A 21,401-nucleotide genomic window follows, 5' to 3' on the forward strand; every position below is an offset into this window, starting at 1 on the left:
GAAATCATTCCAGCCTTGCTCTGAGGGCGCATTTGTGGTCCTCCTGTACAGCAGCTAGACTCTCTCCTTCCAAAAAAAGAACCTCTGTGCTTTCTAAAGGGCGACCAGCAGGCAAGCCACGTGGCCCGCCAAGGAGCTCCTCGGAAATGAAACTTAAGTTTTCGTTGATATCATGTGATTTACAGGGACGGAAACCGCCGTATATGGGCAGGGGAGACGAGAAACGCCGGTTTCGTAATCGGGAGAGGCGTAATACGCTCCGGCTAGGATTTTGTTTGGGAGGAAAGAAAACACTCTGTGGGGCGGGGGGCGGGGCACGAGCCCGTTCGAAAGGCGGCTGCCTCTGATTGGCCGACGCTGACGGCCTCCGAGCCATTCCGAGCCAATGAAATGCGTCCCGGCTTCTCATATAAGCCCTCGCCGGAGGGGGCGTGAGCGTATTGATGTCGCCAGAATTCCACTACCTGCCGCGCAATAGAAAACACCTGGTAGCAGTACAGGTAACGCACCTTTATATTGGGTGTCTGGAACCGGGGGTGAGGGGAAGAGGGTCGCTGAGGTAGAGCAGCTTCAGTGCAGAGCGAGGGAGGAATGAGTTGCATCATTTTGTCTTCCTCGTTTTAATCATAACATGCACACTTACCTGAGAGTAAGTCCCGGTGAGGTCAGTGGGATTTGCTGCTGAGTGTAGGATTGCAGCAGCGAACCTATCGAAGGGCAGCTCATAGTTTTGCGCAGGCTTTCTAGTGTTGCTCGCGCGAGCACTGCGTCGCTCTTGAGAACAATTTTTAAGGCTGTTTGGTAAACCGTATTATTTACCCCGTGGAAGCCCCCGTAGTTGAGTTTTATGCTGACATCTGTTGTTTGCGCGCCTGCCCCGAGGAGCAGCTCCCTGCGTGCCTGCGTTGGTCGAACATATTCAAAGTTAGCATGCTCGTGCAATCCCCACCTACCCGATGTGCACACTGTCAAACGGCTTGTAAGGACTTTATGTCTGGAGGCTACACGTGTAGGCAACTTTGGGGCAGCACGTGTTGGTCAGACGAGCACACAGTGGACAGCAGTTGCCGCTGCGATCGCTGTCTTCCCCCCACCCCCGGGGGGGTAAGAAAAATTATATCTGCACAGACATAGATGTACAGGAGTGGTAAAATAGTTCCTGGGGGTGTAGGGAAAGACATACCTTCTATAGAGGAAATTCACCAAGGGTAGCCAATGCTACCCTTGGGATGTTGTTGAGCTACACTACAGCTACCAGTGCCAGCCAGCACGGCCAGTGATTAGGGATAAGAGTTGTCCTGCAGCAGCACCTGGAGGGTAATGCCCTGGCTAGGCCAGAGATATTCCATGCCTCGTCCCTGATACAGAACAGGTTGTAGGAATGAGAATCCCTGGCACAAATTAAGCCTTGCATCATGTGAACCAGCACTGATGCAGTAGTTCCCTGGTCTGACTTTAGGTTGCCTTTTAAAATGCCTAGCAGTCTAGGTTGCTTCTGTATTTTTGCAAGAGGGATGATAATTCCTCAGAAGAAGACATTGACACTGAATTGCTGTGTCAATAGGAAGAAAATATTGCAATAGAAGTCAATCAGGACAGTGGCATTTTTAAGGGAAGTCTCGCCTTTGGCTTCTCAGAGAAGCAGCTCTTCCCTGGTGATTTTTCAGTAGCACATGTCAGAAGACAAAATACTAGGCAGGTCCTATTCAAAGTTTTGTCAAAGGGCAATTATTGACAATGCACAAATGGCCCTTTGTCAGCACTACCCAAATATTCAGTAACTTGAAGCCAATGCTTGATTACTGTAAATTGGTGTGGTTCTGAAATTACATTTGTTTTCTAACCTCCCTCATAAGTTCATAGGGGCAAATTCACTCTAGCTGAACAGAACATGCCACTGAAAGGGATAGGGTCGCCAAGGAAGCTCCCTCAACCCTAATTAGTTGCCCGCTGCTGCACTTCAGACAGCAGAGGTACCTAAAGAAGCATCTTCTTTTTTAAAAAAAAAAAAAATTTAACAGGCCAATCACATCACATTATCCAAATCACATTAGTTTCAAATTATACAGCCAAATTTTAAATTTTGTTGGGGGTACCCATACATCAAGCTCCGGACGAGAATCCAAACATCACTTCTATTACTGCTTTAATTAGACAGTTCTATCCAGTTCAATCCAGATAGTCCTTTATTACTTTCTTTCTCTTCTTGTTGTTATCGTATATTCCTTTCTTTGCGATCTCTGATAATTTTCACAAGCAGATTGAAAACAGGCATCCTTTGTGTGGGTTTTGTACTGCCCAAAGATCATATCACTCAGGGACAGCCTCTGTTCAGCGCTTCCATAAAAAAAATTAATCTTCGGTCTGTCCTTTACTTTTCTCAGGCTTGCCAAATAAATCAAATGAGTCAGGAGGCTCTGTCAGGTCAAGCTTGCGTTCCAACTTTCCTTCTCTTTCGAACGATCCTGATTCTCCTCCCCCTGTCCTTCTTTCTCCGGCAAGCCTGTCTTGGCGAGACACCATTTTTTAACTGCGTCATAAAAAAATTCCTCATTCTCACCGTTCACCAATCCTCTCTCCTGTTATAATCCATCCCACACAGTTCTTGAATTCCTGCTTGTGAATAATAAAAACGCAACGATCTTATTTCTATCTGGGGTGAAGGGTTATTAATATCACATTGTGCAAAGAAAAAAAAAGTTTTTTCCTCCACTACAGTCTCCTAGTGGTGATTCATCAGAAGATTTACTTATCCATCCGTCACTCCCGGTCACAGAGATCCATTAATCAGCAGTCTTGTCTCTCGAACATTACTTGATATATGTGCTTCAGCTTCATTCCAATCGTATGTTTCCAATTATAATTCCGAGCTGAAGCTAACCAGCACGCGCTAATTGGAATCGGCATCAGGAAGATCTGACTTCACCGAGGGCTCGTGCCAAGTGTTCGGCACCCCCATCTCTCGGATCGGGGGTGCATTGTGAACACCGCTGGCAAGGTGTCTCCTGGGGGGGTAGAAAGACTGCATACTTCCCATAGCAGCCCCTTAATTACCTCGTATGGGTCAGAGAGATGTTATTGTCGGCCATCTTCCAACGCGCCACCTGGTGGCCCCATGAAGAAGCATCTTCAGTTAAGATGGCATTGGTGTACAGTTGGCCTGGAGTTTTACTGATGAGGATGTAACAGAGGTTCAACTAATGGGAAGGTAACTGCAGCAAGATATCTTCATCCTAAACTGCTGAAAATATTGTTAGGAGGTGCACTTTTGTGCAATATGTGAGGCTGAAATGTGTGGCTGTGGCTGTTTGGAAAATTACTATAGGTTTTAGGGTTGGGAGTAGTTTAGATTTTTGCAGTTCTCAAGCAGGCTGAATTAGGCAGCACATTAGTAAATGAAATGATTGCAAAGACACTGACTGTCTAGCCATAATAATAGACTATAACTTAATATTTTTAAGCAGATGTGAATCTTGAGGTGCATCTGTGGTGGGGGATTTTTTATTTTATTTTTTGCCTCAAGTGGCAAATGTCCCCAGCTTACCCTGACAGGACTCCTTTTTTGCTCTTGGACCACATGGCAGCTTTTGTTGCCATTATATGCTTCTGCATCTAGTATGTGGGTGGGGACTTATGGAAGCACTTTTGTAGTGGTTCTGCTCTTAGATTGCCAGATTAGTTCCATAGACATTCGCTCTTAGTCCCACAGGGATCTTATTTTCTCTCACACATGCTTCTTCACAGCTGCAGGGAATTAGGTCATCATTGGAATATGAAGGACAGTTAATTTTATTTCTCCTTTCCATCTGAAGCAGCTGTGGAGGCTTTTCTGCCCTGGAAAGTGGCTGGGTGAGGTCAGATAAGTTGAAACTCATCGCAGACAAGAAAACGGCTGATGGTTTGATAAAAGAGAAGTAGTGCAAGTTGTTATTCTGGGTGGTGTTGGCACACTTCCTGAAGTGCAGCGCTCCTGTTTTTCTCCTGAATTCTCAAGTAGATGCTGTTTGAGGGTGTGTTTGTATTGTAGAAGAGCAACTTTATTGTGGGGGGGGGGGTGGAAGTTCTGGTAATATTTCTGAGAGATTGTGATAGTTGCTGGTGGTTCATGTTGCTGTTATTATGGTATTTAGCTTCATAGAGGACCCTCAGATTTTGCACAACCTAATGCAGAGCTTTCCAGACCTTTCATGTTGGTGACACACTTTTTAGACATGCATCATTTCACGACACAGTAATTCAGTTATACTAGCAAACCAGAGGTTAAACTAACCCCTTTCCAGCCCTGGGAGGAGTGTGGGGAGCGTTTGCACGACATACCTACACACTGCAGCTGGCACAGTGATGTGTCGCGACACACAGTTTGGAAAGCTCTGACCTAATGAATATATCCTGTGCTCGCTTAGTAGCAACTCAACCATACAGTAACTCTGTTTTCTAACATGTAATAAAACCTATCAAAACGACCGAGTCTGCTGACATGGCTTCCGCATTTTTATTTTCTCTGGTCTGTACAGATTCTGCCTCATGATCTTCCATTAGTCCACAAGACATTAAGCAGTACAAGATTCAGTGTGTGTAGCTGTCATATTTCAACTTGCCACAAGGCATATTTTAAGACTTATTTGACTCCAGAATGGCTGCACCAGCAAATGAGAGGTGAGTGTTCTTGTGGCAATCAGAGGCATGCAGGCATGGGCGGGGAGGGAGAACTGGGTGCGTGCAAAGACACACTTCTACACAATAACTTCTGAAGCTGTGTTGGTTGAGTTTCTCAGCCAAAACTGACAATTCTGTCTGCTTGATATAGGTTGGGATTTCACACACACATTGCATTTATTTATTTATTTATTTATTTATTTATTTATTTATTTATTAGCAGCCCATATTAACTAGAACATACTCATTCGAGTCCTACACGTTTACTTGGAAGTAAGCCAATGTGTTCAGTAGGGCTTACTAGTAGTAATTGAGTTTTGGGAATGCAGACCTTACTGCATGAGATGCCAATGACCAAACAGTAGCGCCACTGAGGGTAGCTAAAATTGAGGTAAAACTTAATATAATAATAGGTCCAGTGTTTGTTCTGCTACACTTTTTTTGAGGTTGCTCCTTTGGTTTCTTGCTCCAGTTAGTTTTAGTTCCTCTTGAGTGTCAAAATCCACTTTATGGTGAGCCTGCGCTTTGGAGTTTGGGCCTAGCCAACTACAGCCCTCACCTGTGGTGAGTAGATATGTACAAGTTTCATGATTATTGCGCAGGAATCCAAGTGCACCTTCTTTACCCAGCCTTGTGACAATAATAATTAATACAAGCACCCTTATTTTCATGGTTCAAATGGTAGACAAGCTCAGGTTCAGACTGAAGTCCACATCCAACTCAACTGTTGCCCTCCAGCTGCTGATTTGTTGACCCTCTTCACTCTCATGTCTCTTAATGAATTATATTGCTGGGCTGTCCTGTCCTGGGGGTATCCAGGAAGCTGCTGCTTTAAAAGTATTTTTGACATTTGTATGAGGAAAAGTGTTGACTTCAAAGACCAGAACAACCTGTTGTTTATTAAGAAGTTGCTATGGTAATCGGCATCTGTTTTTGTGTAGGATCCATGTCTTTTCTTTTTCCTAGAGGTCTGACACGAGTGATTTCTGGGGCCATTGTGCCACATGTGCAACTGTCGTAATTGACGCTGCTGCTGCATGTTGGGGTGATATCTAGGCTACATTCCCTCCAGTATTTTTGAACCTCCAGTTCAGCATTTCTCTTTGCTGTTTCAGGGGCCGTCAAAAGGTCCGTTTCTTTGACTGGTTGATCAATGAGATCAACAGTGGAAGATGTAAAGAAAGCGTGGCCTGGACTGATGACACCCACACAACCTTTCGTATCCTTTGGAAGCACAATTCAAGGAAGAACCTTGTGGCAAGTGATTACAAGATTTTCCAGGTAATACTCTCGTTCTACTAAGGCTGACTTCTTGCATGTATTTGCCATGGCCAGATTCAGCTACTGGGTTGTGCCATTTAAGAACTTTGGTAGTGCAGTTGGAAAGTCCCCTCTCTCCTGCACCCCCACCAAATTGGCTCTGAGGGGGTTCAGGAGACACCAACCCCAGAACAGCACCAGGAGTAAGGAAGGAGAAGAGAGATCATTCCATCAGGCAAGCAGAATGATCTCTTTAATGCTACGTTGACTTCCTCCAACTCTCTAGTATAAAAGCCATTTCTGGCACCTTAAAAAAAAGACTAACAAATGTATTGTGGCATAAGCTTTCACAGACTGGAGTCCAATTTACCAGCGGTTGCAGCTGAATAATAAAGCAGATTCTCTGGTAGGCATGCAGAGTGCCCATTTCTGCAAACATGCAATGTACCCTGCCTCTGAAGGCACCCTGCAGCTACTATAATTTCCATAGTGGTTTCACAGTCAATCCCTCTTCCTAGGGAACTTGGAATTATAGCTCTGGGAGGGTCACCTAACAACTGTCCTCTTAACAAACTACAGCTCCCAGAATTCTTTGGGGGAAGCCATGACTGTTTAAAGAGGTATCATAGTGCTTTAAAAACGTGGTGTGAATGTGGTCTTCATCAGAATAGTTCTTTCACACTTTTCCATCTCTTCTTCTCCCATGTTTCTGTGTGGAAAGGCGTGGGCTATGGTCAGCGGAAAGTACAATGAAGGTGTACTAAACCCAGCCAGATGGAAAACCAACTTCCGCTGTGCCTTAAACAGTACAAAAAGATTTGAAGAAGTTGAATCGGAATACCTTGACTACCACGTGTACCGAATCATCCCCTGCAGCCGCAACTCTACATCGCCTGTTAATCCTCCTGCCGACACAAGTAAAGACAGAAAAGGGATGCAGGGTTAGGGCTGCAAAACTTTCTTTAACATGAAGTGCTTGATAAATTGCAGGAAGTGTGGGCATCCACCACAGGCTCTCTCTGTTCATGCTTCAAGGGAATTCCAGGGTCTGAAAAATTGTAATCTCTTTTAAAAGGGATCAATTGTTAAATTGTTTAAATCACTCCAGGAATTGTAGGGCTGAGAGGGGAATAAGGGTCTCCTAACAACTCTTAGCACCCTTAACAAAAGTTTCCAGGCTTCTCTGGGGGAAAGCCATGACTGCTCAAAGTGGTATGATACTGCTTTAAATGTATAGTGCAGATGGGGCCATAGTTCTCTGCAACCAGGTCACGAAAGTATGTATCTTCTTGTATTTGCATTTCATCCTGGAACTGTTGTTCATTGTGTCATTTTTCCTATGTGTCTCCTCCTCTCCAAGTCAGTGGAAGTAACCAGGAAGTTGATCAGTTGCATATGAGCCCCTGCAGTGAGGGATCCCCAGCTCTACACCAGTCTACAACCCAGGTACAGTACAGCTGGGCACAATAGGTTTGAGAGGGCCGTGGAACAATTCGAAAGCTATTCAGTTTAGAGCTGGTCAATGCATTGGTGTAGGACTCTAGACCAGGGTCTTGTTTCTAATGAATAAACATCCAATAATTAAGTTGATGTGAATGCAAAAATTATTGGTGGGTGGGGTGAGCAAGGGAGCAAGGAGCAACTCCTTGAGCAAGGGAGAACATTGCTGAAGAACTAATGGAAGGACAGGCATCTCAAGTGGTGACAGACACATGAAGAATCCCTGTCTGTAGGGATTCAGTCTGTTAGAGGCAGCTTCTCAGTCAACTTAAAGGTTTTTAAATTGATTAATTCGGAAGCAGATCAGTGTGTTTGTTTCTTAATTTTTTCCAAATTTTACGTATATAGAAATAACAAAGATTATCCAGGAGCTTCAATATATGAACACATGTTCATGATGTTTTCATGGGAAGTTGGGAAGTGCATTGCAGCAAAACAGTTTATGGAGCTGCTGGTGATAACGATGTCATTGCCATGTGGCAGGAAAGAAGGAGATGTGCCTGTCTTTGTGCTCCAGTGGACTAGCAAATAGTATTTGTGCAAAGAGTAATGGTCCCGTTGCTGGCCAGCTTTGTGCAGCTGATTACAGGAGTAAATCCAACAGACTTTCCAGACTTCATACATACTGGACATTTTCACAGGGGATGGTTATGTTGCAATTAAGCACAAGCCATTTTAGCAGGGCATTCCTATGCAGGCTGACTCCATAATAGACATGCTTAGGATTGGATCCCAAATTTTGTATTTGAAAACGTACGTTACTTTAAATATGTGTGAGAGACCCAAAATGACTGAAACCTTGCATATGAGAAATGCTCTTGAGATTGTAGCTCTGAGGGAAGCTTTCCTCAGTACTAGGCATGCACAGCTGGTGTGAGGGAGCCTTTGCCCCCCAGAATGTTGCTGAACCACAACATCTGGCTGAACCACTGGCCATGCTGATGGGAGTTGTAGTTCAGCAACATCTGGAGGGCCAAAATGCTTCCCAATCCTGAATGTAAGACATTTTGGAAGGTCCAGACTAGTTCTTGTCTTTGTTTGGCTTAACTTCAATTTTTGCAAATTAAAAGGCAAGGCTGTTGCTCTGAATCACAAGAGTTGAAATACAGTTGATTACTAAAAATGTTGAAAGTTCCTGGGATAAGCTGCAATAGTATCATTTCAAGATGCTGAAAACAGCATCTTTTGTATGTATCGTCGTCTTGGAGAAAACTTTATTTTTCTGGTTTACAGCAGGAGATCGATGATATTTTTAAATCCCTGTCACTGGAAAATCCATGCCCAGGTAAGCTGTCAAAACTTGAATGCTCATTTTCTGGTTTACGGACATAAATTTGGGGTAGATGCTTAGAACATATTTTTGCTATATTTATTCATTTATCACATTTGCATTCCAACTTTCCTCCAGGGATCTCAAGAGAGCATACATGGTTCTCTTCCTCCCCATTTTGTCCCCACAACAATCTTGTGGGGTAGGTTAGGCTGAGAGTGTGACTGGCACAAAGTCACCCAGTGAGTTTCATAACTGAGCAAGACTTTGAACTGTGTTCTCCTAGTAGTAGATAGGTAGTCGTGTTGGTCTGCCATAGTCAAAATAAAAAAATTCCTTCCAGTAGCACCTTAAAGACCAACTAAGTTAGTTCTTGGTATGAGCTTTCGTGTGCATGCACACTTCTTCAGATACCTAGTTGTTCTCCTAGTCCTAGTCCGGTACTCTAACCACTACACCACATCGGAATGAAACGTGCCTGACAGAGCTACCATTGGGAAGCATGCCTAGGCCTGTAGGATCACAACACACCCAGCATAGCAATTGAAAAATATCAGTTGATATTGGAAGATCAACTGGAAGTACTAAAAAAATGAAAACCCGCACAGGAATCCCTAATCCAACCATTTGGAATTAGGGGCTGCTCATGCAAATTTCCAAGCCTGGCATATGGCTTGCATCAAGCCATTTTGCCCACCTCATTAAAAGAAATAATGACCAGAGAAACTAGAGAGAGAGAAAGAAGCTTCACAAATGAGTGATTACTTTTGGAACTGTTTCAATAAAAGGATTTTGAATATGTATACACGTTAAGCTTTAACATGGAAATGAAAACAAAAAACAGCATCACCACTGTGCAGTTTTCTGCTGGGCACTGGCCTTTAGATATCACTTTTTTAAAAGCTTTGGCAGATGCACAGACAGTTCCCTAGCCCCTGTAGCAACTGAAAAAATCAAGGCATCCCCTTGTTCATCTGACAAATGGGAAACCGCTACCCTGTCTTGTCCAGAGAGGCACTTTCCAGGGGCGTTTTGCTGGCAGTTGTTGGAGGTGGTGCTGAACTAGATATGCCTCTGATTAGATTCAGCTGTTTTGGTTGCTTGCTGAAAACACGTGGCAGTCATTCATGCCTTGATAATCTTGCAGCTAGATTCCTGTAACATGCTCTGTGTGGGGCTGCCTTGGGTTCAGTCCGGAAGCTGCACCTGGTGCAGAATTAGTTACTAAGCTGCTAATGGAACTTAATCGTCTGCAGTACATAACACTTGTTTTTGAGGATTGTGCACTACTATGCTACCAGGTTTAAGTATTGGTCTATAAAACCTTGCCCCCTATATACAGGTGTGGTTGGGGCGGAGTGTATGCCCGCACTGCCCAGGGCGGGCACGAAGACTGCACCCCTGAGGGGGGAGGGGTGTAGAGGGCACCCTTCCGTGCGCCACAGTTCAGGGTTGGAGAGAGGCGGGGAAGCTGCTGCCCATTCTCCTCCTGCTCTCTGCTGACTCTCCTGCTATCTGCTGCCAGGTCAGATCTGACCTGGCCACAAGGCCACTGCAGCTGGGTGACCAAGGAGGGCTGCTCTCTGCTGCCGGGTCAGAAGAGCTGCTGCCACCAGGTTTGAGGTGTGCCACAGCCAAGGAGGGGTGGGCGGCCGTGCTGCCATCCACTCGCCTGCTCTCCTCCCCTGGGTCAGGCCCAGGGAGCTGAGCTGCACCAGGCACAGGCGACGCAGCCAAGGTGCAGCTCCTCTAGAGCGGATTTGATAGTTGGTTTGATTTTTATGAGCTCATATTCTGGAGGGCAAGGGCACACACTGAACCTGGGGGTGGGCATGATAGATCACTTTCTGATACAAAAGGATGGGGGTTATTTATCACATACTTGGCACTGGCTTCCATTTTGTGGGCTCTGTCTGCATATCCTCCTCCTCTAAACTTGCATGAGAAGAAGAGAGAATTTCAAAGGCGTTAGACGCTTTAAAATTAGGACTGGTGCAGCATCCACATCAACATCGTTCTGAACCAGTATAGACTTCATCTGCCCAAATGCATCACTGCTGATGCCTGTTTTACCATCTAGATGTGCTCCAGTGGGTTTTGCAGCAAGCTGACATTGATGAAGTTTCACAAGTCTCCTGGGCTCCTGTTCCAGAACATCCTCTAGGTAGGTCTGGCTGTGGGCTTGGCAGAATCACCTTGCATCTCTTCCTCAGCCTCTGAGTTCTAAGGATGGCTACACATTTCTGTTTCTAGCTGCTGCTCAGATACTTTTAATAACAAATGTGATCTCATGCTCAGGGGCTTTAATGTACAATATTTCGTGTGTGTATGTGATGGGGAGTGAGCCGGTGCAGCTAGAACCTATATATCCCTACATCTTTCAAAATTTGTTCAAGAGGCATGGCATACAAATTTCACATTGTCTTGTGCTTAATTTGTTATAAAGGCTAGTGTGTTCTCTTGAGTTGCATTATTATTATTATTATTATTATTATTATTATTATTATTTTATTATTATTATTTTATTATTTTATTTATTATTACTACTACTACTATTTTATTTATACCCCATCCATCTAGCTAGGTTTCCCCAGTCACTCTGTGCAGCTTCCTTCATCTCCCTTCCATTGATTTGTTTCTTTTCCACCCCAATACAGCAGGGGAAGTTGCAGATACAATCCCTTGTATCGACCAAAACAGCTGCTTGCCTCTGGTGCCTGGAGTAGTGAGTGAACCACTGGCAAATAACTGTTGTAAAGTAGCAGACGGCTGGCTGGCTGCACGTCCACCAAATGTGAATTCCCAGCCAATTGCCGTTCATCCACTGCAGCTTCCTCAACAAAATACACCTCCTGGGATAAATCAAGCTAACCATGTGGGTGAGTAGAGTTACTCTGCAGTCTGCATGTCTGGAATTGTTCCAAAATGAATAATTGTGCTAAAAAGAAATTTTACTGAGCTGCGCAGTGGTTTTTGGAGCACTGGAGAGATTGATTCATTGGATCGCCATTTGATTCCTGGAACTTGCATATGATAAACTATTTTAAGATTTTCAGCCTGCTTGAATTAGTATCAGATGTCCAAAGCAAATATGGTAGTTCCTAATGAACAAAAAATCCAGAACGGACAAGGTGTAGCAAAGCTCCTGATTTGCTTTAGCAACAAGCAGAAGACTGTGGTTACCTCCAGACTGCCAGTAGTTTGCCCCAGGGGTTCAGTTGCATACCAGAAATTTAAGTTTGTGCCATTAAAGTGAATTAAAGCACTCTGGTGCAAATAATAATAATAATAATAATAATAATAATAATAATAATAATCCACTTTAATAAGAAACCTTGACTTTTTGCAAGTAGGAAACTGAGGGGGAAATGCACTAAAAAGTGTTGGGCTAAGATGTACTGTATAAACTCTGTACAAGTGTGAATGCTTATTGTCACATAACCTCCTCACAAAAATTATCTGAATGAATGCTCAATAAAGAGCTACACGTAACCTGCACTTATGCCTTGTGCAAGCAGATCACTGCCATGCTGGCTGAGACTGTTGAGAGTTGGCATACCAAATATCTGGAGGGCACCAGGTCAGCAAAGGCTGAGCTAGGGCATGCATAACATTTGTTAGAATTCCCAAGGTGTTCCTCTTCTGTGCTAGGAGAAGCCCTGTATGATAACAACTTCATTGAACACGTTTTCCTGAATGAAGAACCTCAGGGAAATGGAGTGATGAGCAACCTGTTGAGAAATGACTGCCATCTGTTTCCAAACCAGCAAGCCATGGTGGAACAGAACACATTTGCACCTCCAGTTGCCCCTTCCCCACTAGAACAACCCCCCCTTCATGCTGCTCCACTGCAGAACAATGCAGGTTAGTGAATGCATCCTATTTTTGAGCAAGTCCAAAACAAATATGGAATCATGAGGGCAATGGGTTTAGGTCTCTGGGCAGCAAGGTCTTAAAGAAGAGGGCCAAACCTCTGTAGGGAATATATGCTGTTTGCTTAGCTATAGCTTATGTGCAGCAGAGCTGTACTGCTAACTGCCTTAAGTTAGCCACACGGATGATAATATAGCTTTCTCTTTGTTGGATATGATGGTTCTATCAATGTACCTGCCGCTACCACCAAATAGCATTTTTCCTCTGTCAGTGTAAGCGTTGTGCTGCGCTGCAGATGGCTTGTCAGCCTGACCCCTTAGCAGGCATGGAGCTAATAAGCTTCCCCCACTGGATTAAGCACGGTCTTGTCTCTTTCAGGATGTGCCCCTCTCAATCTGGATGTCTCTATCTACTACCGCGGGAAGCTGCTGCACGAAGCAGGAGTAGAATTTAACAGCTGTATGTTCACATACAACCCATACTATGAAATTGGAGGAAACCCGCAGATACAACATGTTCTATTTCCAAACCCGGAGATCCTTCCTGATCAAAAGCAAGTTAATCATACCTTGACACTGCTTAAGAATGTGGGTCTGCTGCTGTACCAGAAGAACAATAAGATCTGTGCCTGGCGAATTGGTCGATGTAAGGTCTTCTGGGCTTTCTCCAAAGAGTTGGACCACACAGCATCGCGTCCTCCACCCAGGCTGTTGGGACGGGAGGAAGAAACTGACATCTTCAACTATGAAAGATTCTGCCAAGGTGATTCTCTAGGAACATGGTATTTCCTCTGTGGGCACGAAATTAAACTGTGTGTTAATGCATGACTCGTTTAAAAACAGGCACATGATGACACAGTTGTGAAACTGCTTTTGTTGAGTCATGGAGAAAACACCTGAGACATGGGTCAGGCCCAAAGGCTTTGATTTGGAACCCTTATGCGCATTAAAACCTCCCCAATGTCATAAAAGGCCTCCCTTAGGGGGCAGTAAGACTTTTTGCTTAGCTGTGATTTGGCCATAATACGGTATTTCAAAAGTGCCTTGTGCAATGAATGGTGTTGGGTGTTATCAGTAGCCTGTGACTTTCATCCCACCCAGGCCTTACCATTTCAGCTTTTATGGATATGAGTGAGATGAGGCTGTTATTGGGTGCAGAATGTATCATTCTCAGAATCTCTGCTCCCCACCCCCTTTTTTAAAGGTACGTTCTAGTCCACAAAGCTTGGAGCAGAACTTGGAGCAATAAGCAACAGGTATGGCGGGTTGAGGAGCATGTCTTGACACAGAGTTTTGACTGCTTACTGCAGGGCACACATGGCACTAATTGTGGCCCGTTTTCATTGTGCCTGTCAAGCTTCTGGCACTGCCCAAGTGAAGGAGAGCAGTAATGCTGCTTAATATTTTTGGAGTGGTTTAGAGAATATGAGGCAGTTCACATACCCTATTTTAGTAATCCTTACAGTGATCCAATAAGGTAGGTCAGTGTTGTAGGGGCTAAGAGCTGAGCATCTGACCCTAAGGCCAGGGGTGAAGAACCCCTTAGCCTGCCAGGGTCCACTTTCACCCACAAGACCATACCCTAAGCTACACCTGCCCACCCATCAGTTGACACCACTTGCGACATCGTCTGATGGGTGCAAAGGCAGGGTTAAATCCTGCATTGACTACACATACCTGTTCACAGCACACAGCCAAATTGAAACCAGTTCAGTGAGGGGTTTGAATCACAGTCCCCTGCTTAAAACAGAGATGGCTTCCCCTATTGTATTAGCAGAGGTTACAAAGCTAACCTGCTAATCCCTCTGCTTGAGCAGGAGATCGCCACTGTTCAGTCTCCGCTGCTTTTGTTATTAAACTATGTTAACAGAACTCACCCACACTTCTGCTTGTCCCTTGCTAGGAAGCACGTGTCGGAGCAGTTCTCTGCTTGACCCATACTTTCTAGGCATGGTTTGCCTTTGCCCCACTCCTTTCCCAGGGAATACCCGCTCTTTAGTGCTAAATCAGAGCAAATGTCAACCCAGAGAAAATCTGGATTGCCATCGGCTCCGATTGAGTGCTAAAAAGTGGGTTTCCTGTGGAAAGAGGAAGTGTGGATAAGAGGAAGTGTGGATAAACCCACAGTTCAGACTCAGTTGTCACCTGTGTATAGAAGTCCATTCCTACACGTTAAATCTCTGTATGCTGTTGCAGTTGCAAATTGGCACTTGCAAACTTGGGTGAAGAGCTTCTTGATTAACTGAAAATCACTCCTATAGCTTCCTGTTATTCCAAAGTTCTTTTCACATAGAAGGCTTATATTCATTTCTTCTTAAACTGGCCTATAATGCAATGCAAACATCTCTAAATCTATATTGCCTAGAGCAGGGATAGCAATATGATGCCCTCCAGATGTTACTGAACTACAGCTTCCTTCATCCCTGACCATTGGGCTGGGCTGATGAGATTTGGGAGTTCAGTATTATTCATTAACCTTCACACATGACACAAGTAGCTTTTTACCAAGACAAGTGAAAACACCTTTGGGTTTTTTATTGCCCTTTCTGTTCATGGATCCCCAAAGTGACTTAGAAGAGCCTTGGATCTTTCTCTTTTGTAACAGAACTGAGGGCTTTCCGTGATGGTCAGAGATGTTCCTCTCCTGACTACACCATCTACCTGTGCTTTGGCCAGTCCTTTGCATCTGACAAACCCAAGGAATCCAAGCTCATCTTGGTGAAGGTGAGCAAAAAGCAGTCCTCTTAAGTTAACAGCGCACAGTACTGCCTTTAGGAATAAAATGACTTTCTAGTCCACTCGTCCAGACAAAATCTGAAGGCCATTTCCACCACAGGTATGGTAGCAAAGCTGGCTTGCTTTCAGAAAAGGAACCACGGTTACTCTGGACTCCCTAGCAAGCATACCTGTGTGATGCATGTGTTCGCAAGCACCTTTGGAGGCAGTGCAAAGTAATGTCTCCTCCAAGAAGATTAGGGTGCTGTGCATGATTGTTGCACCTCCCCATCCCCCCAAAAAGTATTTTATTCTTGTAACAACTGTGTGAAGCGGCTTAAGCAGAATGACAAGGTTGCCCAGTGGATTTTAAAATACCATATTCCAACATTTGCCAACTTGGTGCCCTCTAGATATTTTGAACTTCTACTCACATCAGCTCCCAGCTAGAAAGCAGGCAGCCAGCAGAAAACCCCTTGGACCCGTGCTTTCTTGCCATCGAACAAGTGGAAGTGTGAATGAGTAGGTTGGGTTTGACCAGTCCCCTGTCTTTTAGTCCTATACCTGTTCCCCTCATGACCCTTCATATTAGTGGTTTTTTACTTAATTCAAGCTCTGATGTATTCTACATTTTTCCTGCAACAGAGCAGTGTTCAAAAGGGGTTGTTTGGTGTGCATGAACACACGCCGACACACACTTCTTACTATGTCTCACTGGCTTGTTGACGGCTGGCAGACATCTCTTGTCGCACTGTCTTGTCCCTCCTCCTGGAGGGAAACCAGCTCTATTTTTAGTACCTTGATATCTATTGGAACATAATGCTGGATCCTTGGCTCACATTCTTGTTGTTGGTGTTTAGTCGTTTAGTCGTGTCTGACTCTTCATGACCCCATGGACCACAGCACGGCAGGCACTCCCGTGCCAGGCTCACATTCTTATAAGTACCTAAAACGTAAAGGTAAAGGGACCCCTGACCATTAGGTCCAGTCGCGAACGACTCTGGGGTTGCGGCGCTCATCTCACTTTACCGGCTGAGGGAGCCGGCATACAGCTTCCGGGTCATGTGGCCAGCATGACTAAGCTGCGTCTGGCGAACCAGAGCAGTGCACGGAAACGCCATTTACCTTCCCACCGGAGCGGTACCTATTTATCTACTTGCACTTTGACGTGCTTTCAAACTGCTAGATTGGCAGGAGCAGGGACTGAGCAACAGGAGCTCACCCTGTCACGGGGATGCGAACCGCCGACCTTCTGATCCGCAAGCCCAAGAGGCTCAGTGGTTTAGACCACAGCGCCACCTGCGTCCTTGTTAGGTACTTATAAGTACCTAGTAGGTACCAAAGGCAGATTCTTATTGCTCTGCTGTTTTTGGCTTACCTGGTTGTAGGATGGAGGCAGGTAGTGGTGTTTTAGAGGGTTGGAGATGGTCTGGGAGGGGCATACTTCTTTTCAATCCTGCTATCTCCTTTGATCAAGCAGGTTTTGAAGGCCCCCAATCCTCTCTGCCAGAAGTGCCATTTGGAGAGGAGTGTAGACATTTGGCTCTTGAAAGAATTGCAGGCAGTCTGTCTTTTGTTTTGTTTGGTGTTGGGTGTGCATATATTTTAGGGGGTTTTGAGGACAGCTGCATAGCAAGAAGGTATCTTGGAGTAAGTAGGCAAGCCTTAACGGGCTTTTTTATGTCTTGCAGTTGGTGCCGATGGTTTGTAAGCAGTGGCATGAAGACCTGCAGAGGCAAGGCTTCTCATCCCTGAACAGTGAAAACTTGAGCCTGCAACTCTCCAACAGCCTGTTTGATATGATAGAGCAGCTAACTACCATGATGGAGATGGATTAGTTCATGTTTCTTGTCAAGATCTCAAATAGTAAGACTGGAGTATGTGGGTTTGTATGTGTGTTCACATTCGCAAGGGGTCACTTCCACATTTGGCTTGCATGAGGAGCTACAGTAAAACCCACTTTTTTGGTCTCTGTATTCTGTCACCCTGCATAACTTCTGCTTTTTATCTGAGGCTGGAACTAACAGGTGCACATCACCATAGTGGTGCACTTGATAAAGCTTTTGGGAACAGGGTTACAATCAGGGTTGAATTTGCATCCTGCCCTTCAGCCCAAAAGATTCTAGGAAGGTATGTTGCAATTACAAAATAAAAATAAAAATAAACCAACAACATAAAAGTAAATATTGGAAAACAGATCATAAAAATAACAAAGCCAAAATGGCAATCTAGCAGCGTTCCAGTTCTCAGCCAGTTATATATACACCTGATAAAACAAATGCACTGTCTGTACACCATGCTAAAAACAGGGCTGTGTGTACTCCATGCTAAACAGGGAAAAAAATCTGCACCATGAGATGCAAATTCTGTGTCCTGTAGAAATTGTGCAGGTTAATCTGATGAGCACAACTTGTTCACATTTTGCATGTCTTTATGGGTAAAGCAAGATTGCTGAAGCCCTGCTCCAAACTGCTAAAAAACATTTACCCAGCCAGGTCTCTGGCTTCTAAGGGTTCATCAGGCACACTTTAAATCATCTTCATGGCAAGAAATAGAAGGTGAAAGCTGATATTCTCAGGAAGCAGAGTTCTGAGCTCAAACCACAACCTGCAGATTTCCCCCTCTTGGATGCCTCCGACGTGCACACAGCCCTGTTTATGATGCATCTTCAAGTGAAGGAAGATGAGTTTCTCTTCCCCCGTCTCAAAGTTGTAGCTCAGTGGTAGAGCATCTGCTTTGCATGCAGAAGGTCCCAGGTTCGATCCCTGGCATCTCAAAGTAGGACTGGGAGAGAACCATGCCTGGAACCCTGGAGAGCTGCTGCCAGTCAGGGTAGACAGTACTGAACTTGATATACAGTGTCAGACCACTGGTCTAAGGCAGTTTCTTATGTTCCAATTACTCCTTGCCCTCCACCCAGCCCTATGGGTAATGTATTGGTAAATTGTCTGAAACCGGTATGGTGTTCAGATCATGATACCGGTTTCAGACATTTTTAGCTGGTAATCCATTGCACCAGCTCAAATTGCCTGCAGACAGCAAAGTCACAGGCAGACAGTGCCTGAGAAAGGTCTGGGTGAGCACCTTCTCATGATCTACCTGCCTGCGCCTTTGAGGAAGCCCCCCACCCCTCCAGCTTGCATGAGCCAGACTGGTATGGGGGCTCACTCAGCTGGGAGGTGGGAGGATTCCCATCCCCCAAACTGAGCAGTTTAACGAAGCCCCAGGCTTCGGCTGGGCGATTTATCTCGGCTGCTTCGATACATTCCAGACACCATGACAGATCAGCATATTGTGGTATTTAGCTGCTGATATATCACAGTGTTGAAAACCAGATGTTGTCCAGCCCTAGCCCTAAGGCACAGAGTGCAAAAAGAATTCGCAATAATGGTATAGTAGTTGGGGTGGGCTGTTCCCTTCATAAGTGAACTATTCCAGTCAGTTTGGCTTGCTGGGACTGAGAAGAGCTCACAATGTGCATTATATAAAGGGTCAATGGGGCTTTTTCTGAGTTTTTTTACTTTTCTTACCCTCCCACCCTCCTTACCCGGGGTGCTTCTGGGTTTGCTGCAAAAAAATAAATGCAGGCATCCAGGCACCCCACTCTTGTGTTCCTTTCCCCAGAATGCTTTTCAGTGTGGGCAGAAGGTGGCAGACTGCCTGAAGGCCAAGCTTTGATTTTTAGCTTCACACTCCTCCTCTCCTCCCTGAGAGGTTTCAGATGGATACTTTAAGCTGCCTGGTAGTTTGGAGGAGGGGGAGCAATCTTCCCAGCCCCCTTTTTTAGGTGCAAGGAGAAGTGTTTTTAGGTATTTATGATGTATGTTTTGCCTGCTCTTGGTTTTTACTATTTGTGTAGGAGAAACTCTTTGGTGCTTTGCCTATTTTTGAGGTGGGAAGAAGGTTCTGAGCATCTCCAATTTTCCTTTTGTAGTATAGAAATTTTGTGGTGCCCATGACAGGTTCTTAGCTTTCCATATGTGCCCCAAGGGCCCCAAAAGATATGGAACCCCTGGCTCTATGGGGTAGCAGTGTCATTTGAGAAGTGAATCTCCTGCAGTCTTGGTGAGATACAGGCTCAGAGAGGTGCATGCCAGCACTGGTTGTGACACTACGAGGCATCCTGAAGTGCCCACTGTTATTTATACAAAGCAGTTCTTTGATGTGGGATGATGACCTCTGTCTGTCTAGCCAACTGCACATCTCGAGGGGCAAAGCAGCTCCTCCTGTTACGTTTGTGTCCACAAAGGAAGTGGGTGTGTCTTCAGCTGGGCAGTTTTATCTCAAATAGTTAAGATTGTGAGGGTTGCAAGCCTAGTCATGGGCAGCTGTGTAAGACATAGCTGTGCAACAAATGTGCATTGGTTTGAACTGGTGTTCTCAGCTCTGGCAGTGTAACTCTTCTATGAGGGGCTTGGGAGCCAAGGCAGGTCTTGCTGATGACAGAAAACTTACCTTGCTATATTAGTTTAAACTGCCTTCATTTGAATAGCTCCCAGGGGGGCTTCCGCACAGTTGTTTTTATCTGGAGAAGGATGTCCCACAGACTCTTCGCTCACTTCCAGTTTAGAGGAAGTGTGTAGCAGCAGTTCTTGATGGGTGAAATCAAGACCTGCTCTTCCCTTTTGATATGATTTGGGAGTAATGTTCTTATGAAGGGATTCTTATTTAAATATCTCTGCAGTTTTGGGGTTAACAACTCCTGTGCCTCCTGCTTTAGGAGTTAGAGAGCTCTTGCATGGATGTGTCTTAAGATGCTCAAGGAGTGGAAAATATAAATTTAGCCTTTTGCTCTGGCCAAAATTTTGTAGTCAGGCCGCCTTGTTGGTAGATGGTCTCAAGACGTCATCTGTTAACATTCAGCCTGACCATAGTGTGTGCACAAAAAGCCCTTTTGATAATAGGCCACCAGCAGAGCTTTTTCCCCAGGAAAAAAGTGTCGGAGCACACTTCCCTCAGAAGACCCACCCCAGAGCCCAGAGAGGATCTCTTCAGGCTAAGGGGGGGAGGCAGTCTCATCACCAGCCAGAGGTACACAGGAGGGTGGAGCTGGCCGGCCGCCTCAGCATCTCACTGGCTCAGTCACCCCTGAACTTGCGATGCAGAGCCCATCATGGCGCTCCAACCAACGGGCAGGCTCTTCCTCGGACTCAACTCTCAGGCCCCAGACTCTCGCCTTAGCGCCCCTGAGAGCCCAGCACCTGGGTGCCCTGCCCCCTAGCGCCTCTGGGTAAGACGCCCCTGCACTTACAGAATCCGTGTTGAACATTGCCCACAACTAGCAAGCAGGATCCTATCACTGGCCACTTATGTGGGCAAGTGAAATTAAAGGGACTGTAGAGGGCTTCTCAATTTTGGAAGTGGGCTGCAGGCAGAAGTTGAATATGAAAACTCTATCCAAATCATAGCACAAAAACCGCTCGTAAAATTCACAGCCCTTGAAGTGACAAAACTAAGAGCGGAGCCAGCCATAAGCAGAGCACTTGGTTGCCTACAGTGAATGAAGGGAGGGAGGATACTAATAAGATGTGGAATGAAGCCTCTGCCACCTCCCTGTGGCAGTTATGTTATAACAGTTATGTTATAACTATTTTCTCTGTACAACAAAATTCCCCACAAAACAAAAATCTAAAAGCTTGAAAATTCAATATGTGTTTATGGTTGTTTTTTATAGGGGAGGTGTAGGAGAGTTTGTTTCTGGCCCTCTTTATATGACATTATTTATTTATTATTTTTATTATTTATATATTGCCCTTTATCAAAAGATCCCAGGAAAGTGTACATCATTAAGAAGACATTTTGCAGGGCACAGTAAGAGACAGCATAATAAAGTAATCAGAATAACATTTCAAATGTACTGTACGCAGTGCTGAATCAGAGGACTTATTTCTCGAGCAAAGAGGCACCAGCATTACTCCATTAACTCTTGTGAAACTACACAAGATGCAGGTATTGAATAGAGTGTACTTTTTGTCTTGCTACCTGTCCAGATCCCTTGAGAATGGGCAGCTCAAACACTCCAGCTAATGTGCTTCTGACACGCCTTAACTTTCCTGTTACAGTAATAGTGTATCTGAAAGTTCTATTGTTACTATAATTGCATTCCCTAGTGTTAATATTTTTTTGTG

The 21,401-nt window shown here is 44.9% G+C and overlaps 1 protein-coding gene across 3 annotated transcripts; it reads left to right on the top strand.

Moving 5' to 3' along the window:
- Positions 1–272: 272 nt before the first annotated feature.
- IRF7 (interferon regulatory factor 7) lies at positions 273–17,247 on the top strand. Of its 3 annotated transcripts, none has more exons than XM_081168376.1 (12): positions 273–500; positions 4,515–4,656; positions 5,772–5,937; positions 6,638–6,833; positions 7,277–7,362; positions 8,653–8,701; positions 10,767–10,850; positions 11,344–11,565; positions 12,338–12,550; positions 12,938–13,321; positions 15,164–15,282; positions 16,965–17,247. In XM_081168376.1, the coding sequence occupies exons 2-12, from the start codon at positions 4,634–4,636 to the stop codon at positions 17,109–17,111; spliced, it is 1,689 nt and encodes a 562-aa protein (XP_081024502.1). In that variant the 5' UTR covers positions 273–500; positions 4,515–4,633; the 3' UTR covers positions 17,112–17,247. The 3 variants fall into 3 exon arrangements, with proteins under 3 accessions (XP_081024502.1, XP_081024503.1, XP_081024501.1); XM_081168375.1 differs by having other exon boundaries at positions 274–500; positions 8,650–8,701; XM_081168377.1 differs by lacking the exon at positions 11,344–11,565 and having other exon boundaries at positions 8,650–8,701.
- The last annotated feature ends 4,154 nt before the right edge of the window (positions 17,248–21,401 follow it).

Source organism: Podarcis bocagei (assembly GCF_964188305.1).
Source record: "Podarcis bocagei genome assembly, chromosome: 1".
NCBI lineage: Eukaryota > Metazoa > Chordata > Lepidosauria > Squamata > Lacertidae > Podarcis > Podarcis bocagei.

Coding starts and splice junctions, on each gene's coding strand:
- IRF7 (XM_081168375.1), top strand. CDS start 4,634: ATGGCTGCACCAGCAAATGAGAG. Junction 6,834..7,276: donor TAATCCTCCTGCCGACACAA/GTAAAGACAGAA, acceptor CTCCTCTCCAAG/TCAGTGGAAGTAACCAGGAA. Junction 8,702..10,766: donor ACTGGAAAATCCATGCCCAG/GTAAGCTGTCAA, acceptor TTTACCATCTAG/ATGTGCTCCAGTGGGTTTTG.